Source organism: Aquarana catesbeiana, linkage group LG06 (assembly GCF_042186555.1).
Source record: "Aquarana catesbeiana isolate 2022-GZ linkage group LG06, ASM4218655v1, whole genome shotgun sequence".
Taxonomy (NCBI): Eukaryota; Metazoa; Chordata; class Amphibia; order Anura; family Ranidae; genus Aquarana; species Aquarana catesbeiana.
This window is the reverse complement of record NC_133329.1, coordinates 374,035,873-374,059,045: the sequence shown is the minus strand read 5'-3', so window position 1 is coordinate 374,059,045 and position 23,173 is coordinate 374,035,873. Positions and strand designations below refer to the sequence as shown.

General features: G+C 43.5%; 1 protein-coding gene across 6 annotated transcripts in view; it reads right to left on the bottom strand.

Annotated features, from left to right (window-relative positions):
- The window catches only part of GTDC1 (glycosyltransferase like domain containing 1), a 465,360-nt gene that overhangs the window by 373,041 nt on the left and 69,146 nt on the right, over positions 1-23,173 (bottom strand). For all 6 annotated transcript variants that reach the window (XM_073634225.1, XM_073634224.1, XM_073634226.1 and 3 more), the window contains exon 3: positions 826-993. In XM_073634225.1, the coding sequence (XP_073490326.1) occupies positions 826-993 (168 nt within the window). The remainder of the gene's footprint in view (positions 1-825; positions 994-23,173) is intronic.

Sequence of the window (23,173 nt, the reverse complement as noted above, 5' to 3'; positions counted from 1 at the left end):
AGAATGGCCAAACCTTCCCATAGAAACACTCCTAAACCTTGTGGACAACCTTCCCAGAAGAGTTGAAGCTGTTATAGCTGCAAAGTGTGGGCCAACTCAATATTGAACCCTACAGACCAGCACTGGAATGCCATTAAAGTTCATGTACGTGTAAAGGCAGGCGTCCCAATACTTTTAGTAATACAGTGTAGAGTGAAGGTAGGGATAAATCTCTGAAATGGGGGCAAAGGCAGCAGTAGAAGTCTGAGGTGTTCCTCATGTTACCCAAAAATGTTTGTGCTGGAAAAATGCTTTATTTCTCTTGATTCTTTTATATTTTTTCAAAGGTACAATCCAAACACAATGAAAAGGATTACTTTGGACAATATAATGTCTGAAACGATTATTCCCTCTTTAGACACCTTGGGGAGGTTTAGGTGTGTGAAAAGCGATTGCTGAACTTTTGAGCTGGCTGCATGTCATGTCCTCGTTTTTATTGGATTCTCAATAAAATAACCTTTTTATGCTGGAAGTGCCGCCATCCCTTTCTTCATCATTCTCTATTTTTGGCTCTGGTACAAGGCTGGCACCCAGTTGTTTTACAGCAGCAGAGACCTTACGATTTCCCTGGAGTGATACAACTCCCCTGTTTTACTACAGGCGCCGAGACTTTGCTGTGCCAAATGTTATGGGTATCAAAACAAAGAGAAAAAAAACATTGGGGACATGGCAAAGAGTTTTAATGCCACAGTGGGTCGCAACAATGAAAAATGCTGAGCATTATGATTTTAGGTCACAAGCGTTGACATCATCAATAAATCTTCAGTGAAGCAAATCTGTACGTACCATGAAAGGATTTGGTTATAGCCGTATTGGAAGTCTCTCTCTTGGTTCTTTCTCACAGGGTAGACCAACTGGTTTTCATGAAAATACAGAACCTTCTTCAGCTTCCCCAGATCAGGCCGGAGGGCTACCAGTTCAGCCAGGTTAAGCACAGAGCTTGTGAAGAGGACCCTAAAAAAAAAAACCACAAGAATTTCACTCTAAAGATGCAAATCAAAGCCCAACACAAAAGTTACCTAAAAATGAGCCTGATCTGAGCTACTGTTACACACTGTTCCCAACAGGTCTGTGCTCAGACATTATGTTGCATTTACCTGCACAGATAATATTCATGGATGTGAAAAAAACAAACATTGGTTTTAACAATGTCTCTTTTCCAAAGGTACTGCATAAGCAGTGTGCAAGAAACACCCTAGGCCAGTGATGGCGAACCTTGGCACCCCAGGTGTTTTGGAATTACATTTTCCATGACGCTCAACTACACTGCAGAGTGCATGAGCATCATGGGAAATGTGGTTCCAAAACATCTGGGGGGCCAAGGTTCACCATCACTGCCCTAGGTTGTGTCAGTATTAGGTTTCGTGAAGGGTTACTTTCAGGACGATTAGAGAAGAATAAGGGTTCTAGGGGCAGAGCATTGTTTTTTGTTCTGGGAGCTCTGCCCCAAAAACGACCTCCCCTTACCCCAACACTGACCCTCCTTGAAACCCTTATGCTTACCTCTCTGTAACCCTTTCACTAACCTTCTCTGTGACCCTAACCCTTAACCTCACTGTAACACTAAGGACCCATTCACACCATTTTTGATGCATTAGACGTGAATGTGCATTGCATTAAAGCAACCACTTCATTTAAATACATACTAAAAAGGTGCACATAGAATTTCTACCAATGCAGTGTATTACACCATAGGCAAAGTGTGATAGGGTGGCATTCAGAATGAATGGCATCACATGGCACCAATGCAGGCAATGTGCAATGTCCTGTGAATGGGCCCGCACAGTAAATTCCGAGTAACCCCCACAAAATGTGAATCCCCCTTAACCCCCCCTTTAACCATAACCCAAACCCTAGCATTCACCCTCCCGGTGAGCCTAAAACAAACCATTCCTGTAATCATTGATTTAACACCAACCCATGCCGTATTTGTAACCCCAAACTAACCCTCAAAGTAACCATAACACAAATGCCGCATACACACGACCCGACTTTCCGGCATACTTGATCCGGCGGACAATCCGATCGTGTGTGGGCTCCAGCTGACTTTTTTTTCTCAAAAGTTTGATGGACTTAGATTTGAAACATGTTTCAAATCTGTCCGACGGACTCGAGTCCGGTCGAAAAGTCCGCTCGTCTGTATGCTAATCTGACGGACAAAAACCGACACTAGGCAGCTATTGGCTACTGGCTATGAACTTCCTTATTTTAGTCCGGTCGTACGTCATCACGTACGAATCCGTCAGACTTTGGTGGATTGTGTGTAGGCAAGTCCGTTCATTTGGAAAGTCCGTCGTAAAGTACGTCGAAAAGTCCGCCGGACAAAGTCTGCCGTAAAGTCCGCTCCTTTTCACCCTACAATTTAGCCTCTCTGTAACAGATTTACTAAAGTATTTGAGAATGTCTCAATAAAATGTGTAAATATTCCCTCCAATTATCCAAAAATGTGCAAATAAAACAATTAAACAGGTTTTTGCTTGTCACATGATCGGATAATTGAAGTTAATATATTCACACTATTTATTTTCAACCACCTTAGGAAAGTAAATTCTAAGTACAGATTAACATCTATGCAAAATAAAAAGCTGCCTTAACACAGCGCATGTTAAAGTGACTCTAAAGTCTCAAGGTTTTTTTACCTTAAAAGCGGAGTTCCGCTGGAAAAAATTAAAATGAAAAAAGTCAGCAGCTACAAATACTGCAGCTGCTGACTTTTAAAATAAGGACACTTACCTGTCCAGAGCGCCCGAGATGTCCTCACCCAAAGCCGAACTGTCATCTTCATTAAGGGAATCAGGAAGTGAAGCCTGGTTCCCTACTGCGCATGCACGAGTCGCGTTGCGCATTCTGAATGGTACCAGCTGTCTTCTGGGACCTCTGTGTCTCCCAGAAGACAGTGTGGGGGGGGGGGGGGCAGAGGAGGGGCCAGACATGTCGTAATTCGCTGCGGCTTCTGCGGCGCTCTTTCACTGGAAGTGGGAGCAAATACCTGTATTAGACAGGTATCTGCTCCCCCCTGAAAGGTGCCAATTGTGCCCGAAGGGGGGGAGGAACCAGATCAGCGGAAGTTCCATTTCTGTGTGGAATTCCGCTTTAATGCAATGCATTAAAGGTAAAAAACTTTCTCTGCAGCAGGATCTCCCCAATACCCCCCTTATTCTTACCTGAGCCCTATCCGATCCAATGATGTGCACAAGAGCAGCGGCTCTTGCTGTTGTCTCCCTCCTCACTGGGCAGATCCTGCTCCTGTCAAACAACTCCAGTGATGAGGGAGAGGGGACAGGGCTGAGTCCCGCTGTCTGTGTCAATGGACGCAGCAGAGAGGCTCAGGAGCAGGCCCGCACAAGTGCCCCCATGGAAAAATTGGTTTCCTATTGGGACACCAGCAAGAGAGGAGGAGCTAGGAGCGCCGGCAGTTGAACCGAGAAGAGGAGGATTGGGGCCGCTCTGTGCAATAGAACCTGCCCTATGAAGAGGGAGATAGCGGCGAGAGGCGCTGCTTTTGTGCATTTTGCTGGATCAGATCGGGCTCAGGTAAGAATAAGGGGGGTCTGGGGGGGCTCCTGCGGCAGGGAAGGTTTTTTACTTTAATGCATATGCATTAAGGTAAAAAAACCTTGAGGCTTTGGAATCACAACATGCAGATATAGAATCATCAATGCCTTAACAAAACATGCGTTGTGTTCAGGCAGCTATTTATTTTTTGCATAGATGTTAATCTGTACTTAGAAGTTACTTTCCTATAGTGGTTGAAAACCACTGGGTGTGAATATATTAATTTCAATTATCCAATCATTTTTGTTATTTAAAAAAAAAACTTTTCCTTTACAACCGCTTTAACAACCCCCCCCCCCCCAGAAACATGAGTCCATCTCAACTCTCCCTGTGACCATAGTCCAAATATTAACCCTCACCCTCCCTGTAACCATTACACTAACCCTCCTTGTGATCATACAAACAGAATTAAGACCGAGCAAGTGCATATTCACAATGGCCATAGATAAAAACAGTGATATACAGCAACCCAGGTAGCAAGGTGGCCCTTGATTAGAGATGAACTATACATGACCCTGACATCAGACTTGCGAGCTGACATGTTTCAAGGGACAAGCCCTCTCCTTCAGAGCAAAGCTTTAAAGAAGAGGGCTTGTCCCTTGAAACGTGTCAGCCGGCAAGTCTGATTGATGTCAGGGTCATGTGATTTTCATCTCTAATCAAAGGCCACCTTGCCATTTGGGTCGCTGTATAACACTGTTTTTATTAATGGCCGTTTTCAGCATGCACTTGTTTGGTCTAATCCTTTATAAAAGGTTGTTGGTAAAGCGCTAATCTGAAGAGGGCGGCACTGGCATAGCTTCCCAGTCCTGGATGGAGTGGCGACAATGATATGGACATTTCCTCCAGCTGCTTGAGTACTCAATAAGCCCAGTAGTTCTTAAAGGTTGAAGATCGCGCTGGACTGACCAGCTCAGTTGAGGGTCTGTGAGTGGGTGATGGTGGAGGTGGGTTGGGAGAGTTTGCTCCCGATAAATCCAAAATGCGTTTGTTCACTGTGACTATTCAATGAAATTAAGAAATTTTAAGAGCAACAGCCGGAGTGCGGATAATTTTTTCCACATTATTCTAGTCAGCCAGCGACTGTGGATCGAGCACCTGGGAGCTCTGCTATCTATGAGGTGTATGGGAAGTAGCACTGACTTTTCTGTTTATATTTTAATTCCATAGTGCTACAGTAGTTCTTGAAGGTTGAAGATTACGCTGGACTGACCAGCTCAGTTGAAGGTCTGTGAGTGGGCGATGGTGGAGGCAGGTTGGGAGAGTTTGCTCCCGATAAATCCAGCCCGACTGGATAGAAAGGTGGCAGTGAGCCCCTTTGAGGTGCCTGAGCTGCTACCTCTGGGTACGGCCTCAAGGTCGTTTCCACAAAAACTTGTGGTGGTAGGTAAAGGAGTGCCCGATATCCAATCAGAAATAAAATTAAGGTGAATATTTTGTCATTTTATTAAAAGTAGCAAAACATGATAAAGCCAACGCATTTCAGGGCAACAAAGACTCCCCCTTCTTCAGGGCTGCTGCTGTATGCTAATGGCGAGTGAGGATGTAACCCAACTGGTGTATCTGTGACAGCAAAAACTAGAAAGTTGCTGTGTTGCTCTGCTGGTGGCAGCATAGAGTGACTTTCTATGCTGCCACCACCAGAGCAACTTTCTAGTTTTTGGTGTGACAGATACACCAGTTGGGTTACATCCTCACTCGCCATTAGCATACAGCAGCAGCCCTGAAGAAGGGGGAGTCTTTGTTCCCCTGAAACGCGTTGGCTTTATAATTTATTGCTACTTTCAATAAAATTATGACATATTCACCTTCATTTTACTTTGAATTGGATATGGGGCCCTCCTTTACCTACCACCACATAGTACTACAGTGTCATGCCTTGTACCCCTTGTGACCATATCCAAACACTAACCCTCATCCTCCCTGTAACCATAATCCAAACACCAACACTTACCATCACTCTAACCCTAATACTAACACTAACCCTCCCTGTAATGCTAACATTCACCCACTCTCTAACACTGACACTTCCAATAACCCTAAAAATTGCCCTTCTGGTAACACTTACCCTCTCTGTAACCCTTACACTCCCCCACCTTGTAACCCTAACACTCACCCTAACCCACTCTATCTCCGTGTAGGCTGAACACTAACAACAACCTCCCTTCCACCCTTATTTAAAACATAATCCCTCCTTCACATACTCACCTGTACTGGGATTCTCTAAGCAGAAGACCAACCTTTCCTGCACCAAAAGACACCAGTGCCGGAATCTGTTCCTTGTCCAAAATATATCTTACAGCTCTGACCTAAATATTTTCTAAACCACTGACCTGGAACAAGCACACATCAACTGAAGTCAGAACTCCTGATCTGCATAATTGTTCTGGGTCAAAGACTCAAAAAAGCACTGAAGCCACGTCCATGAGAGCCAGGCAACTAACACTTCCACGCAAACAATGGCAGCCAACAGATTTCTTTCAACACATTTCCTTCTCGTTAGCCAATAGATGCGATGTGCGCAGATACTTCAAGACTTCTAACTGAATTGCTCACTACAAGCTTTATCATGTAACAAAGACCAAAAAGCAAATGCGTTTTATCCTAATCTATGATCTATGGGATCTAGAGACTATTAAACACTTCCACTCAACACCTATCGCTGCAGACAAGCAAAGTTCCGCTTTTTTTTCCCCTAATGCAATGCAAGGCAGAAATGTATGTCAGTTGTTATTGTGTTTGACATCAACATTAATTTCTTCCCTCCGGCCACTATTTAAGCAATTGGAACAAGGTGAGGTTTATGAAGCCACTGGGCTTATCTGCAAAGAAAGGACCTGAAGTAATATGCAGAAATAAGGCAGAGGGTGATAGCTTGTGACAGCTTCTGTATCAGCACTTCCTTCCAGGAGAGCTCCATCTCTGTGCTCACAATTATGCAAAATGCAGACAAGAAAAACCTTAAGGTCAACTTAAACACAGTGGGCTAAATGTGAGACTAAAGCGGTATTATAAAAGAAAAGAAACTTACTATACAAACTTAAAAGGGAAACAAAAACCAAGAAAAGGTATAGAGCACAAGCACATGCTCGCGTTGTTTTTTGTGCAATTTAAATATGAAATCAAGGTAGTTACTAACGTTACGTACAAGTCATCTGAGGCTGCGTTCACATTTACACGAAGGTGTTTGGTCGTTTTGCAGGCCTTTTTTTTGTGCATTTGTACTGGAAATTTAGCGTGTTCTGAGGGCAGCTGAAGTTTAAAGTGTTACTAAACCCACAACAGTAAAATCAGTCTGTATATGCAGTAAAGCATGCTTGTTATACTCACTGTGAAAGCTAAAGGGTTAATCCTCCGCATTGTGTAAAAAGGCTGTTCGATCCTGCCTTCTCTGATCCTCCCCTTCTTCCACAGTCCCCAATCCATCTCCTGATAATACAAAGCCTTGGAGGTACTCTGCACATGCTCAGTTTGGTGTGTAGAGTTTTTTATTTATTTATTGGGGGGGGGGGTGCATGTGATCAGCACAGGGCCAATCAGCACTGTCCAGACAGAGGGTCAGGGGTCATGCAGCCTCATAGGATAGGCAGAGGAGAATGAAAACTCCTACTACAAGCTTTAACCAGGCTGCTATATACTGCTGATGAGAAAAGGTATTTAGCACTTTACATTTACTAAAATAATTGCATTTCCATGTACTGTGTACTGTGGGAGATCAGATATAGTGAATACCGGGTCCTGGGTTTAGTAATACTTTAAGCATTTTGTTTTTATATAAAATGTTATCCAATGGAAAGCTAGTTGCTAAGGGAAAATGTAAAAAAATGTCAGGTACTCCCATTGATGTTTTTTGGGGGGAAAACACAGGAAGCTTGAAGCATGAAGAAGTCCAGCTACAAGCTTCAAGCGACACTACGCTTAGGTGAAAACAGGCACCACTGAAAACGATGGGATTGGAGATGCTGAGCATTTTGGAGCTTTGAGCTACAAAACATTGAAGTGTGAATAAGTCAACTTTTCTACTTTGTTTTTCAGGTTCGCTAGGCCCCCGTTCACAGCTAGCAATTTGGTATCATGGGCGGTATCGCCATAATTCTGCCCACATTTCCAAATCGTGCTGTAATGCTGGCGAAACGCAACATGCTTGTTTAGGTGCCATTCATTTCCAATGGCACCTTAATGGGCTGAGTTTTTGCCGTGCTCGTCGCCCAGAAGAGGCTCCTGCTCCTTTTTGGGCGACAAGCTTTGTGCACTGCGTCTAGGTGCCACTGAAAATGAATGCCACCTGAACAAGAGTGTTACGCTTTGCCATTATTGCAGTGCAATTTGGAATCATGGGCAAAATTACAGCGATTTCGCCGGCAATCCCAAATCGCTAGATGTGAACAGAGCCTAAAGCAGAGAAGTCTGCTTAAAATGTGTCTACATTAAAGGCATAGTTCACCTGCCTATGAAGATAAGGAACATCTTTAGATAAAAACAACATATGCAGCTTTGACCAGCTGAACAATGCCCTTGCTATAGGTGTAGGCCATTTACGTACTCCATGAATCCTGACTGGAAAACCCCCAGGACGTCACTAAGAGAAGCCCTGCTGGTTACTGTTCACCTTCACCATCACACGAGTGAGCTCTTTGATTCAAACGCCTTCACATGTGCTTTCTCTCCCCTGATGAAGTAACTCTAATCTCAGCGTTTCTGTAATGGTGAAGGTGGGCAGTAACAACAAGGCCTCTCTTAGCAACGTCCTGGGAGCATTCCAGTCAGGCTTCGGAAGGTATGTACACCTATAGCAAAGGGAATTATTCTACTTTAGTCAAAGCTGCACAGTTTGTTTTTACATATAGATGAATCTTATCTGCAAAGGGAGTTTTTTGGAAAAAACAAAAAATATGAAAGAATGGGAATCCCGTCAGAATAGAAATATAGGAGTACTATAGTACTAGTACTTTTTATTTTTTATTTTTCCTTTATACATAGCTTTTTGGAAAAAGGTGAGCTAACTCTTTAAGGCAAATGGACGCAAAGAATGTTAAGTTTAGTTCTGTACAGCTTTGTCACAGTCAATGAGTCCATGCACATGGCAGCTTTTAAAACTGGATTCCAACTAGCAGCTAAATCCAAATCCTGTATTCAGAAACAAGTTTTTTTCGTATTTTAAGTTGAAAGCATGCAAATGTTTACGCTAACATTTACATGCATATAGCCTACAGAGCAAATGCAAGAAAGAAAAACAATGCAGGCGCCTCTGAGTGTAGACTGTTAGGTGTGTATTATAAAAATTACATAGCAGCTTAAATTTGGGATTACAATGAAGGATACATCTGTTCATAAAACGCTCAGTGCAGGTCCATCACACTGGTCAAACAAAGGGAAGCTGTCTCGGCCGCTTTGTAGCTCTTTGCCAAATACAGAAAGTTTTCTTCACAGTAAGAGCTGTGAAAATGTGGAATAGACTCCCTCCGGAGGTGGTTCTGGCCAGCTCAGTAGATTGCTTTAAGAAAGGCCTGGATTCTTTCCTAAATGTACATAATATAACTGGGTACTGACATTTATAGGTAAAGTTGATCCAGGAAAAATCCTATTGCCTCTGAGATCAGGAAAGAATTTTTTCCCCTGCTGTAGCAAATTGGATCCTGCTTTTCTGGGGTTTTTTTCGCCTTCCTCTGGATCTGTGGGTAAAGGAATGGGTATATGGGATTGTATGATATTTTATATTTTATTTATTTATGGTTGAACTAGATGGACTTGTGTCTTTTTTCAACCTTACTAACTATGTAGTCTCTCCTGGCCGGCAAGATGATAGGGTAGTGGGGGAGAGCTGAAGAGGAGGCTTGGAACGCTCCTTGGACCGCATCGCTGGTCGGGATAATGTCACAGGCGTGTTCGCAACGCGTTTTCGGGCTACCGCACCCTGGTGGTAGGAGGAATGCGTGCTCCTTTTTCAAGCTCTAGGAGAGACTACAGAGTGGCCAAGACAGCTTCCCTGTGTTTGACCACCGTAATGGATACAGCATTGAGCATTTTATGAACAGATGTACCTTTATTATAATCCCAAAGGTAAGTTACTATGTGATTTTTATAATACACACCTAACAGTCTACACTCAGAGGTGCCTGCATTGTTTTATTGTTTTTTTTTTTTCTTGTATATCTTGGAGACCGCTTCTGCTTCCCTGCAAAAGGCTGGCCCTGAAATCAGTGGACTTTCTGTCTGGCTGCATTGCAGCCCTCATATACCAGGCCATCAGGACTTTCAGTATCATAGGATCTGTCTCAAAATCAGCGCCACATGTATAATTGTTTGTTCCTTTGTCTTTAGAGCAAATGCACTCTACTGCAGCTGCTTACCATCTAGCAATGAAGAGTGCTAAGTGGCAGGAACGTCCTCTGCTAGGAGGCAGGAACATTATTTGGCCATGGCCGCTGCTCAGTGCAGCAAGTAAATAGTATGAAATCTGCAGACTACACCATTGCTGGTTATACACTATGGCTGTAAACATGTTGGTCCTGAACAAATGAGTAATTTTTGCGCATGCATTGCTAAGGGGCAGATGACTTGAGCTGCTTGGCGTCCTAGCAACCAATGTGCTGTGCACTTGTAGCGTGGTGGTGCAGGTTTAAAACGGGAAGTGAAGAGGCAACATATTGTCTCCCAGCCACCTGCAAAACACCTTCTGAAAAAAAATCCACCACTGATCACTTTTTGGAGGGGCGGCAAGGGAAAAATGCCATGTGGGGCATTTAGGTATTTAAAAAAAATTATATCTAGAATGGACTGACCCTTTAAAGTCCAAAACCAATGCAAAGTAACTTATCTTATATATTAAAAGATGATCTTCTGCCAGCGTTGTTAGTTTTCAATGCAAAGTGCAGAGCCAAAATCTTCATCATCAGCCTCGATCAGCTGCTCAGAGCAAACTATGATTCACAGCCCAGATTGGCAGCTCAAAGGACAGGAAAGTTTTAGTCCTTCCCCCGTGTGCTATAAGGCTGGGTTCACACTGCTGCGGTGCGGGAACGCAGCGAATTTACTACGGGTTCCCACATCGCACCAACTCGCACGGCAGTTCACACTGCCATATGCGAACTGCTGGGGAGTGTCATACAATGTTAATGACACCCCCAGTTCAGCCCGCATATCGCAATGCGAACTGACAATTCGGACATTTTCGGATCGCATAGGTGTGAACACCCATGCGATCCGATTTTGGTCCGAACAAAAAAAAGGGTCCTGTGCGAGTTTGGACCGAATGCGGTGCGATATCAGCCATACTATCTGTATGGCTGATATCGCACAGCACAGACATCGCATGTGATGTGAACAGCAGTGCGCTGCGAATCACATGCGATGTCTGCCACCGCAGCAGTGTGAACCCAGCCTAAAGAAAAATTGTAACTATCCCTTTCACTGCTGGAGGGTTGACTTCCACATTTGTTCGCAGTAATGCTAGCAGCTCCCCTGCAGGAACCTGGAGTCACATCTATCTTAAAGGCTAACTCCCACCTTTCTGACACTGTTTCATACTTAGGGTACAATATGAAATATGGTGCCATTTGGCAGCACTCCAACCTCAAACTGCCCCCCTTTACTTAAATTGAGGGGTGCTTCTCTCCACAGGCTTCTGTTGCTCTTTGGAATTGATGCAGCAGTACGTGGCTCTGCCCACAAAGCCGCATCATCGACACACAGATCCATTTACATGTGATTGGAAGACTGCAAGTCCCATCTGCTACCATGGTAGAGGAACTCGTAGCTCTCATCACTTACCATTTAGTCCACTGTTTACTTCCTCCAGCTCCATAACTGAAGGTCATGCATCCGTACGGTGCTGCGACTTGAGGAAGAGTCCACAGGGGCCTGTGCATTGCACCCGTGATGTACTGATCACAGTTGCAATGGTTTGCAGGCTCCAATGCAAAAAAAAGGAATAAAGGCACATTTTTTTCTTTTTGTAAACATTGGGCCATATAATATGCAAATTCCAACAATTCATGAAAAAATATTACAGCTGGCCAGCTCCCTCCCATACCTTCCTATTGGCCAGTGTCAAACTAATAAGGGGTACTCTAAAATTGCCAACATCCCTTGTACTAGTAACAACACAACTTTGGAATGCCCCTTTGATGGGCCTGTTAAAGTGGTTCTAAAGGCAGGTTTTTAATCTTAATGCATTCTCAGATAAAAAAACCTTCTGTGTGCAGCAGCCTCCCCAGTACCCCCCTCATACTTACTTGAGTACTATCTCGATCCAGCGATGTTCACGAGTGCCTCAGCAGCCCAGGACTCTCCCTCCTGATTGGTTGAGTCAATCAAAGTCAGTTAGCCAATGAGGAGAGAGAGGGGGTGGGGCCGTACTGTGGCTATGTGTCTGAATGGACACAGAACTGTGGCTCGGCTCGGGTGCCCCCATAGCAAGCTGCTTGCTGTGGGGGCACTCGGCAGGAGGGAAGGGCCAAGAGAAGAGGAGGATCTGGGCTGCTCTGTGCAAAACTACTGCACTTATTTATTTTACCTTTTATTTTTTATTTTTACACTGTTGTTTAAAAAAAAAAAAAAATGTGTCAATTTTATTCCTATTACAAGGGATGTAAACATCCCTTGTAATAGAAAAAAGCATGACAGGGCATCTTAAATATGAGATCTGGGGGAAAAAAGACCTCAGATCTCATATTTACACTAAAATGTAATAAAAAAAAATGGCCCTTTAAGTGACGTTTTGATGTCGCTTCTGCCCTGCAAAGATATGGAGATGGGTGGGGGCCATCTTCCCCTCACTCGTCTCCATGTCACACAAGGGACAGCATCCGATCGCCTCCGCCGCTGCCGATGAGACCGGTAAGTGGCGGAGGGCACCGGAGCGCAGCGGGAGGGGCCCTCTCCTGCCGCAGATGAAAGTGATCTTGTGGCGAATCCGCCACAGAGACCACTATTTTTGGAAACCGGACCGCTGGCCGAAGAAAAGGATACTGGGGTTATGGCAGCTAGCTGCTGCTATAACAACGATATTCCTCGTCAAAGTTAGGACTTATATCAGTGTGCAGTGAAAATTATATATCCTTCTTCAAGAGGGGAACACTATGAAAAGTGTATCTTATGCTGAAAGTAATTCGGAGATAGAATGTGCAGCTGTCACATAAAAGCAAGGAACATGTTTGCTGTCACCCACTCAGCCGATATGGAGTCGCACCTAGGCTTGAATCTAGATCGCTCGGGATAGTACTGAGGCTGCCCAACCAGATGATGTTCATTACATGCTCCAAAGTACTCCAGGTTTCAGTGTCTTGCTAGGAGGCTACCTATAACTGGCCAGTGAGGCTACCTATAATTGCAATGGGCCAGTAGGAAACGAACAGGTGCAACTTATATTGATACAGAATCATGTTATTTAAAAATTATGGACTTTAATTCAAAGGCATGACTGTCTTTATTCCTAGTGAGTATTTTCTGTTCATTGATGACTTTAGCTCATTTTCTGGAAATGCTGTGTTTATCAACTAACATACCTTACCGGGTGGGTCAGATGCCAGGCACTATCAATACTGACTTTCAAGTTTCTTCGCACTGGGAGTTAAACTGGCAGTAGGCTCACCCTTTGGAGGCTGCATCCATAACTATCTCATCAGACCTTTGATGAAGAGCCAGGCAAGACATTTCACCTTCACAAAACACACAGATATCCTATTTCTGGAGCAGGCCAGGAAACGGTTCCAGGTTCAAACAGCTTGTGCCGTATTATCACCGGAGACAGAGTGTTGTTAATAAAGAGGGGGGAAAAAAAAAAAAGACAAGGTTTCTATTTTGAATGGGACTGGTAGTCTATGAGCTTTTGAAGCCTTCACATACTTTGTAAGTTAAGCTCATCTGGTCTTTAAATGTGCGCTTTCATGTGGTCAGCCCACGAGCCATACGTACTGCTACACAATCATGCCACTGTACATCATCAGGACGAGGATGCTTCACGTTTCCTCCGCTTTTTCAGCTTCAATGAGTTCTGAGCAGCACATCTGAAAGAAACCACCGCCAGAGCCAGGCGAGCAATCTGACTCAAACCAGATGAGGCTCTATTATAGGTTAGGCTGCAAATAATGACAATGTTAATACAAAGAGACCCCAGGATATCCTGCAAAGGAGCGGATTTATCTGCACAATCTCTGAAATGGATAGCGGTAATTACCGATGCCGGCTCCATGCTTGAAGACTACACACTTTACTCCACACTGACAGTTTGTGACAACTGCTTCTTTTTTCCTTTTGTGTTTGTCTTCACGCTGGAGAAAGTTTTTCAGCAGTGTCAATCTGGAATGTGGGGCTACAATACCTGATCTAAAAGATACAAGTCAATAGAAACTAGAAAAAGAAACAACAAATATACATAGGGGAGATTTACTAAGTCTGGAGAGTGCAAAATCTGGTGCAGCTCTGCATAGAAACCAATCAGCTTCCAGGTTTTAGGCTCCTTTTAAATGGGGCGGACTCCGACAAGTGTATCCGCCTGCTCAGTGGGGGATCTCTTATGATGACAGATCCGTGTCTACACCTCTACGCAGAGTGGACACAGTCCGTTGTTCTCTATGGGGCGGTCTGATCAAAACATATCGTCTGTCCATTTCTATCCGACTGTTATCCAATCCGATTCGCCGGACGGATGGGGAATGGATTCTTAGCAGACCAGAGTGGATGTCGGCAGGTGTCCACTGATATCCGCTGCTCTATAGAGAGCTATGGATGGTCCGATCGGGTCCGCCTGAAAAACTGAAAACAGGTGGACTCGAGGGGTCCATCAGCGTGAAAGGAGCCTTTTTGTCAAAGCTTAATTGAACAAGCTGAAGTTAGAGGCTGCTTGGCTACCATGCAGAGCTGCACCAGATTTTGCACTCTCCAGTTTAACCACTTCCCGCCTGCCATATAGCAGAATGACGGCCGCAAAATAGTTAAGTTATCCTGACTGGGTGTCATATGACGTCCGGCAGAATAAGGCACGCAGCGATCGGTAGTGCGGTGTGTCGCTCTGACACACCGCATCTCCGATCCTGGTAAAGAGCCTATGACGTAGGTGCTTTACAATGTGATCAGCTGTGTCCAATCACAGCTCATCACATGGTAACCAGGAAGTGTCATTTATCGGCTTTTCCTCTACTTGCGCTGACAAGGAGCAAGTAGAGGAGAGCCAATCGGCGGCTCTCCTGACAGGGGGGGGGGTCTGCGCTGATAATCAGTGCATTGATTATTATTGCAGACCCACCAGGGATGCCCACTAGAGCCCACCAGGGATGCCAATCAGTGCCCTTTAGGGATGCCTATCAGTGCCTCCTCATCAGTGCTGCCTATCACTGCCCATCAGTGCCACCTATGAGTGCCCATCAGTGCCACCTATGAGTACCCATCAGTTCTGCTTATCAGTACCTATCAGTGCTGCATATAAGTGCCATCTCATCAGTGCTCATCAGTGCCACCTCATCAGCGCCCATCAGTGCTCATCAGTGAAGGAGAAAACTTACTTATTTACAAAATGTTATAACAGAAACAAAAAAAATATTTTTTTTTCAACATTTTCGGTCTTTTTTTATTTGTTTAGCAAAAAAAAAAAACCCAGTGGTGATCAAATGCCACAAAAAGAAAGCTCTATTTGTGTTAATAAAATGCTAAAAATGGGTACAGTGTTGCATGACTGCGCAATTGTCATTCAAAATGCAACAGAGCTGAAAGCTGAAAATTGGCCTGGGCAGGAAGGGGGTGAAGGTGCTCGGTATTGAAGTGGTTAAAGGATAAGTTCACCTTTCTACAAAAATGACAAATGTACACTACCGTTCAAAAGTTTGGGGTCACATTGAAATGTCCTTATTTTTGAAGGAAAAGCACTGTACTTTTAAATGAAGCTAACTTTAAACTAGTCCTAACTTTAAACAAATATACTCTATACATTGCTAATGTGGTAAATGACTATTCTAACTGCAAATGTCTAGTTTTTGGTGCAATATCTACATAGGTGTATAGAGGCCCATTTCCAGCAACTATCACTCCAGTGTTCTAATGGTACAATGTGTTTGCTCATTGGCTCAGAAGGCTAATTGATGATTAGCAAACCCTTGTGCAATCATGTTCACACATCTAAAAACAGTCTAGCTCCTTCCAGAAGCTACAAAACTGACCTTCCTGTGAGCAGATTGAGTTTCTGGAGCATCACATTTGTGGGGTCAATTAAACGCTCAAAATGGCCAGAAAAAGAGAACTTTCATCTGAAACTCGACAGTCTATTCTTGTTCTTAGAAATGAAGGCTATTCCATGCGAGAAATTGCAAAGAAATTGAAGATTTCCTACAACGGTGTGTACTACTCCCTTCAGAGGACAGCACAAACAGGCTCTAACCAGAGTAGAAAAAGAAGTGGGAGGCCGCGTTGCACAACTAAGCAAGAAGATAAGCACATTAGAGTCTCTAGTTTGAGAAACAGACGCCTCACAGGTCCCCAACTGGCATCTTCATTAAATAGTACCCGCAAAACACCAGTGTCAACATCTACAGTGAAGAGGCGGCTGCGGGATTTTGGGCTTCAGGGCAGAGTGGCAAAGAAAAAGCCATATCTGAGACTGGCCAATAAAAGAAAAAGATTAAGATGGGCAAAAGAACACAGACATTGGACAGAGGAAGACTGGAAAAAAGTGTTGTGGACGGATGCCAAAGGTGTGCAATGCTGTAATTGCTGCAAAAGGAGGATTCTTTGATGAAAGCAAAGTTTGATGTAAAAACAATGTTATTTCAAATACAAATCATTATTTCTAACCTTGTCAATGTCTTGACTCTATTTTCTATTCATTTCACAACGTATGGTGGTGAATAAGTGTGACTTTTCATGGAAAACACAAAATTGTTTGGGTGACCCCAAGCTTTTGAACGGTAGTGTACATCTTTTTGCAGGTAAAAAAATGTGCATTTATTATTTTTTGTAGTAGGAGCCTGTAAAGCACTGCAACCAGCGATCAGCAGATCGCTGCTTCTATGCACCTGCACCCTGTCAGTGTATCTGCTTGCCCGTACATCCCATGCAGGCAAGACAATGCTCACTGACAAGAAGACTCAATGAACTACCACATCGCTCCACAGTGCCGCGGTAGTTTGTTGAGAACTATAAGCTGATAGCCGCTAAGGGTGTTGGGGCTTGTAGTTTGTTTGGACACACAGAGCTCCGCCTACACGGCCGCACTGTTTTCAGCTACAGCTAGTACGGGGAAGTTCTCGGCTGCCACAGGGAGGGGGGCAGCGGGTGGCTGCTGCAGAACTGAGAACGTTTCACCCTAAAATCGGGTGGAACATGTTCTCAAAAGGTGAAGAGCAAAGTGAACAGCAAGCTTTGACAAAAGCATTCGCAGAGCTTTCAGAAATCTTTGATGAAGCTTTTAGAGCTCGTTTACACTGGCTTCAAAACCATGGCATTGGACACGTTTTTTTAAAGCACTCTAATCGCCAATATAGAAAATTATTTTTACTTGTCAAGACCAGCATGAGGTTTTGGATGTTTCTTGCTATGTATTGCTTTGCAGAGAAACCTGCGTGGGTACATGCTGAAGTCGCGGCAGGACTTCTTTTCTCTATGTTCTTACATGTTTGTATATGTTTTATTTACAATAAAAAGATTTTTAAAAAAAATCATATTAAAATAGTTACCTTACAGTTCTGTACACATGTTGTGTTTGCTTTGCTTCAAAAATTATACCCTATGTTGCTTTAGTGAGGCTTCAAAGCTTCCATAGAAGTCTATGGCAACGCTCGCTTGAAGCATCTGCAACTTTTGAGAGGCTTTTATTCAGCTTTAGCTTCGCTTTGTTTTGGAGATATTGCAGGTATGAGATATCAACCCACACACAGGTCATCTGCTAAGCTCCCTTAAAGCTTCAAAAAAGCATCACCAAAGCATCAAAAACGCATGTTAAAGCGGCAGGCACTTTAATGTGTGTCTTCAGCACTTTTTAAAGGTTGCTGAAGCCTGCTAGCAGCTTGCTTAAGGTAGCAATCAAGATTCCCATTAAGATCTGTGTTCATTTACAAACTGGAGCTGAATGGTACTTTAAAAGCTTCAACAAAGCTTGCTGAAAGCTCTACAAATGCTTTGTCAAAGCTTGCTGTTCACACTGCTCTTATAAAAGATGAAGCCTGTGTGAAACAGGCTTTAATCAACTCCATGTGTTTATCCTGAGTGGATGAAGAAGTTGCCTTCTCTATACTTTCATATCGGAGCATTTTATATAGCAGTATGTTCTGCGTGTGACAGGAGACCTTCCTGTCTCACACCTGAACAATATAGTGTCAGGCTAAGCAGCACTTAGCCATTCATAGGCAGCTTTGTATTCTATCAATACAAAGCTTCCTCTGATTGGATGAGGAGGAGGTGCAGGCTGATGATGTCACGATTTCCAAATCGGCCAATCAAAGGAAGCTTTGTATTCATTGATCGGGTAAAAAAACTGCCTATGAATGGCTGAGTGCCGATTAGCCCAACGCTATTTTCTTCCCAGGGTGACAAAGAACTGAAGCTAGTAAGGATTTGCAATAAAGTTGTTGAAATCCTTATAATGTATATAGTTTAAGAGAGGGATTCCATTTCAAACTCACGGAATTATGGGGAATGTTACCTTGTGACACAACAAAATCAAACGCATGATGTCAAGGTTATAAAGTACATCCACCTTTTCCTCCACTTTTGGTATACCGATCATGTAGGCACAGCATTATTTTTTTCCTGTCTCTGTCGCACTTGAGCGTAACATCAAAAATCTTCCCGTGGTATTATCTAGTCACTGCCAGTCATTAGCGATTTAGTTTAGCACTTCATGCCAGCTCAGCTGATTACACCCTACCAGCTAATCAGCGTCCATCACTTGTGCCCTACGGCAGTCTTAAAGATACTTTGCTAAGGACATTCAAGGCCACAGGTACGTGCTGAGTAAATTATTGTATAATTATGCTAACACTGGGATTACATCCACATCTGACGGTTTCGGCAAGAAAAAGAGTTTTATAAAAAATATATATATAAAGGAACTGGAATCTGCACATAGATTAATTTCTCTCAGGAATGCAGGTCTCAGCGGGGGGCAGCCCATCGCAGAAGAACATCAGGTTAAAGGAGGGGGGGGGGGGGAGGTGACAAACGTCTAACCCCACCTGTTCACCGAGCCAGGAGCGTTACCGTGAAGAGGTACTGTACTGTATTTGAAGAAGGGCCAGTGAAGAAATGATCATTTTTGTGAGTTAGCCTATGATTTATGCAGATGCAAACTACTCCCTATAGGAATACTTTACTAGCCAATTGGTAGCATTGCATATTTTCAATCTAATAAAAAAAAAAAACATCCTTTTAACAACTTAGCATTTAATAAATGCAATTTCTACATGCACTGAAATGTATTGTCTGTTTTGTGGATGCAAACTCTAATGCCCCGTACACACGGTCGGATTTTCCGACGGAAAATGTGTGATAGGACCTTGTTGTCGGAAATTCCGACCGTGTGTAGGCTCCATCACACATTTTCCATCGGAATTTCCGACACACAAAGTTTGAGAGCAGGATATAAAATTTTCCGACACAAATCCGACGCACAAAGTGCCACGCATGCTCAGAATAAATTAAGAGACGAAAGCTATGATTGTCTACTGCCCTGTTTATAGTCCCGCCGTACGTGTTTTACATCACCGCGTTCAGAACGATCGGATTTTCCAACAACTTTTTGTGACCGTGTGTATGCAATACAAGTTTGAGCCAACATCCATCGGAAAAAATCCATGGATTTTGTTGTCCGACCGTGTGTACGGGGCATAACTCAATGACATTAAAGCACAGTGTATCAATAATATTTGTGTATTGTTTTTATAAAATACTTGTTTTCCACTTTTTTTTCCTCCTCTTTTCCAGTTGCATCTTTTAGTGCTCTTTATCTCCAGCAGCCTCTTTTTTACATAGTTGGTAAGGCTGAAAAAAGACACCAGTCCAACCTATGGTGTGTGAGTGTGCTTGTGTTTATGTCAATGTTACTTTGTATATGCCTGTATGTTGTGATCGTTAAGGTGCCCATCTAATCGTTTTTTAAACTATCCATGCTCCCTGCTGATACCACTGCCTGTGGAAGAGAATTGCACATCCTTACCGCTCTGATAGTAAAGAACCTTCTACTCAGATTAAGGTTTAACCACTTCTTTTCCAATTTCAGTGAATGGCCATGTGTCTTTTTAAACTCCCTTTCACTGAAAAGTTTTTTTCCCTATGCTAGGGTCACCAGTATGGTATTTGTACATAGCTATCATATGCCCTATCAAGCGTTTCTTCTCCAGAGAGAATAAGTTCAATGCTTGTAGTCTTTCCCCATAGCTGAGGTCCTCCAGTCTCTTTATTAGCTTTGTTGCCTTTCTCTGAACTCTTTCCAGTTCCAGCACATCCTTCCTGAGGACTGGTGCCCAGAACTGGACGGCATACTAAAGCTGTGGCCGGACCAGAGTCTTATAGAGCGGGAGAATTATTGTTTTATCCCTGGAGTGAATTCCCTTTTTAATGCATACCAATATTCTGTTGGCTTTGCTTGCAGCAGCTTGGCATTGCATGCCATAGCTGAGCCTATCATCTACTAGGACCCCCAGGTCCTTTTCCATCCTAGATTCCCCCAGAGGTTCTCCCCCTAGCAAGTAACTTGCGTTGTATTTTTAGCAGCCAAATGCAATACTTTACATTTTTTAACAGTAAACCTCATTTGTCATGTAGTTGCCCCCCCAATAATTTTACTTAGGTCTTTTTGCAAGGTTTCCACATCCCGCGCAGAAGTTATTGCCCTGCTTAACTTTGTATCATCTGCAAATATTGAGACTGTTTATCCCATCCTCTTTATCATTTATGCATAGATTAAACAGAATTGGTCCCAGGACAGATCCTTGGGTAGCACCGGTTACCACCTCTGACCATTCCATCTACACCCCATTTATCACCACCCTCTGAACTCGCCCTTGTAGCCAGTATTCAATCCATGTACTCACCCTATGGTCCATGCTGACAGACCTTACTTTGTACAGTAAATGTTTATGGGAAACTGTATCAAACGCCTTTGCAAAATCCAGATACACCACATCTACGGGCCTTCCTTTATCTCGATGGCAGCTCACCTCCTCATAGGTTCATAGATTGGTCTGACAAGAATGATTCTTCATGAATCAATGCTGATTACTACTAATGATAACGTTGTCATTACTAAAATCTTGGATAGAGTCCCTTATCATCCCCTCCAATAGCTTGAAGACTATTGATGTTAGGCTGATTGGTCTGTAGTTCCCAGGGATATATCTCGGCCCTTTTTTAAATATTGGTACCACATTGGCTTTTCTCCAATCAGCTGGTACCATTTCATTCAGTAAACTGTCCATAAAAATTAGGAACAATGGTCTAGCTACCACTGAAGTCACTTCCTGACTAGTTTTCACCCACAAATGGGAGGACTGCATTATATAGATTTAACTGCATACATTTTATTGTGCTTAACAACTTGTTGACCCGCTGCTGTCAATCACAGCCAGTGAGGAGAGAGTGGGGTGTTCTGTGTGTCTTATGGACACACAGAGCGGGGCTTGGGAGTGAGCATGCGCCAGTGCCCCTATAGCAAGCAGCTTCCAATGGGGGCACTCAGAGAAGTAGGGGAGCCAGGAGCGCCGGCAGGGGACCCGAGAAGGGGAAGGTCAGGGCTGCTCTGTGCAAAAACCAGAGCAGGTAAATATAAGATGTTTATAAATTTAAAAAAAAAATGAACCTTTAACATCACTTTAACCACTTGCCGACCAGCCACCGTCATTATACGGCGGCAGGTTTGCTCGTTACCATGAATTGCCATAGTTTTACGTCGGCTCCGTTAAAAACCATAGCAGGCGCGTGCAACTGCTGCACGGTGAGGGACCCGATGTGCGTAGCCGGTGGCCGCGATGTCCACTGGACACCCGCGATCGCAGGAAGGAGAGCCAGAATGGGGATCTGTCAATGTAAACAGACAGATCCCCGTTCTGACAGGGGAGGAGCGAGAGATCTGCTGTTCCTAGTGATTAGGAACAGCGATCTCTCTCCTCCTCCAGTCAGTCCCATTCCCCCACAGTTAGAAACACCTCCCTAGGGAACACTTAACCCCTTGATCGCCCCCTAGTGTTAACCCCTTCTCAGTCAGTGACATTTACACAGTAATCAGTGCATTTTTATAGCACTGATTGCTGTATAAATGTCAATGATTCCAAAAAAGTGTCGTGTCTGATCTGTCCGCCGCAGTGTCGCGGTCCCGCTAAAAATCACAAAATTTAAAAATAATAAAAATTATATAAATCTATCCTCTATTTTGTAAACGCTATAACTTTTGCGCAAACCAATCAATATACACTCATTGCAATTTTTTAGTTTTTGTTTTTTTATTTTTTTTAGGAGATTTTTTTTCTAGCAAAAAGTAAAAAATATTGTTTTGTTTTTCAAAATTGTCGGTCTTTGTTTTATAGACCAAAAAAAAAAAAAAACCGCAGAGGTGATCAAATACCACCAAAAGAAAGCTCTATTTGTGGGGAAAAAAAAGGATGCCAATTTTGTTTGTGCACAACATCGCACGACCACGCAATTTTTCAGGTAAAGCAACGCAGTGGCGTATCGCAAAAAACGGCCCGGTCATTTACCTCCTTCTAATTCCAAAAACCAACTACAAAACAAAGGGAGAACGAAGATTCGCAGTCCAAGGACCATGGCTATGGAACGCTCTACCTACTCACATCCGCATGGAAGAAAACCATCAGGAAGAAACTCAAGACCTACCTCTTCTAAGAAGCTGGACAACACAGAAAGGATCCAGTGCCTTGAGGCGATTCAGTTCGCATTTGAAGCGCTATACAAATCATTCATTCAGGGGGAAAATCTTCCGGTCTGCAAGTCATTAGAGAAGGGGATAGATTATAGTAGCATACGGCCTAGTTTACACTTGCATTTGGAGGGGTAAAAATAAGCGGTTAAGCTGCATTTTACCACCTCCCTAACCACGCCCCCCTCCCCCTTTAGTTGTGAGGCAGCCTTATGGGGGTATTCACATGCTGTAGTGGTTTGCGTCACAACAACAATTCCCCCACCATCCGACGCACTTGGTGGGCAGTACCAATGCCGAACGTGACTTTAACAAGCAAATAGATTGCACCACAACCACAAGTCATATGCTAGGCTTACGGTTGCAGTTTGGTATTCACATTTAAAAAATGTCTATTAAGCCTTAAAAGAAAAAAAAAAAAAAAACACAGGCATTCAGGGAATGGCAGTATTGCCTCCTAAATGCCCGCCAGCTGCCACCTTGCCTCTCTGTGAAAAGTGATCTGCAGTGGATTACTTTTCACAGATAACGCAAGTGTAAACGAGCCCTAAGAGAGTACAGCTGATGGAGCTTTAGGACTTCTTGTTCCTGGCACCGATAACTCAAGTAGCAAAATCTGCCAGCACCAGTGCCCAGAACTACCTTATAGCTAGAAAGAAGCATTACATGCACAAGGAAGTGTTTAATAACTGTACAAGCTGAGACAATGCTTCCATTCAGGCT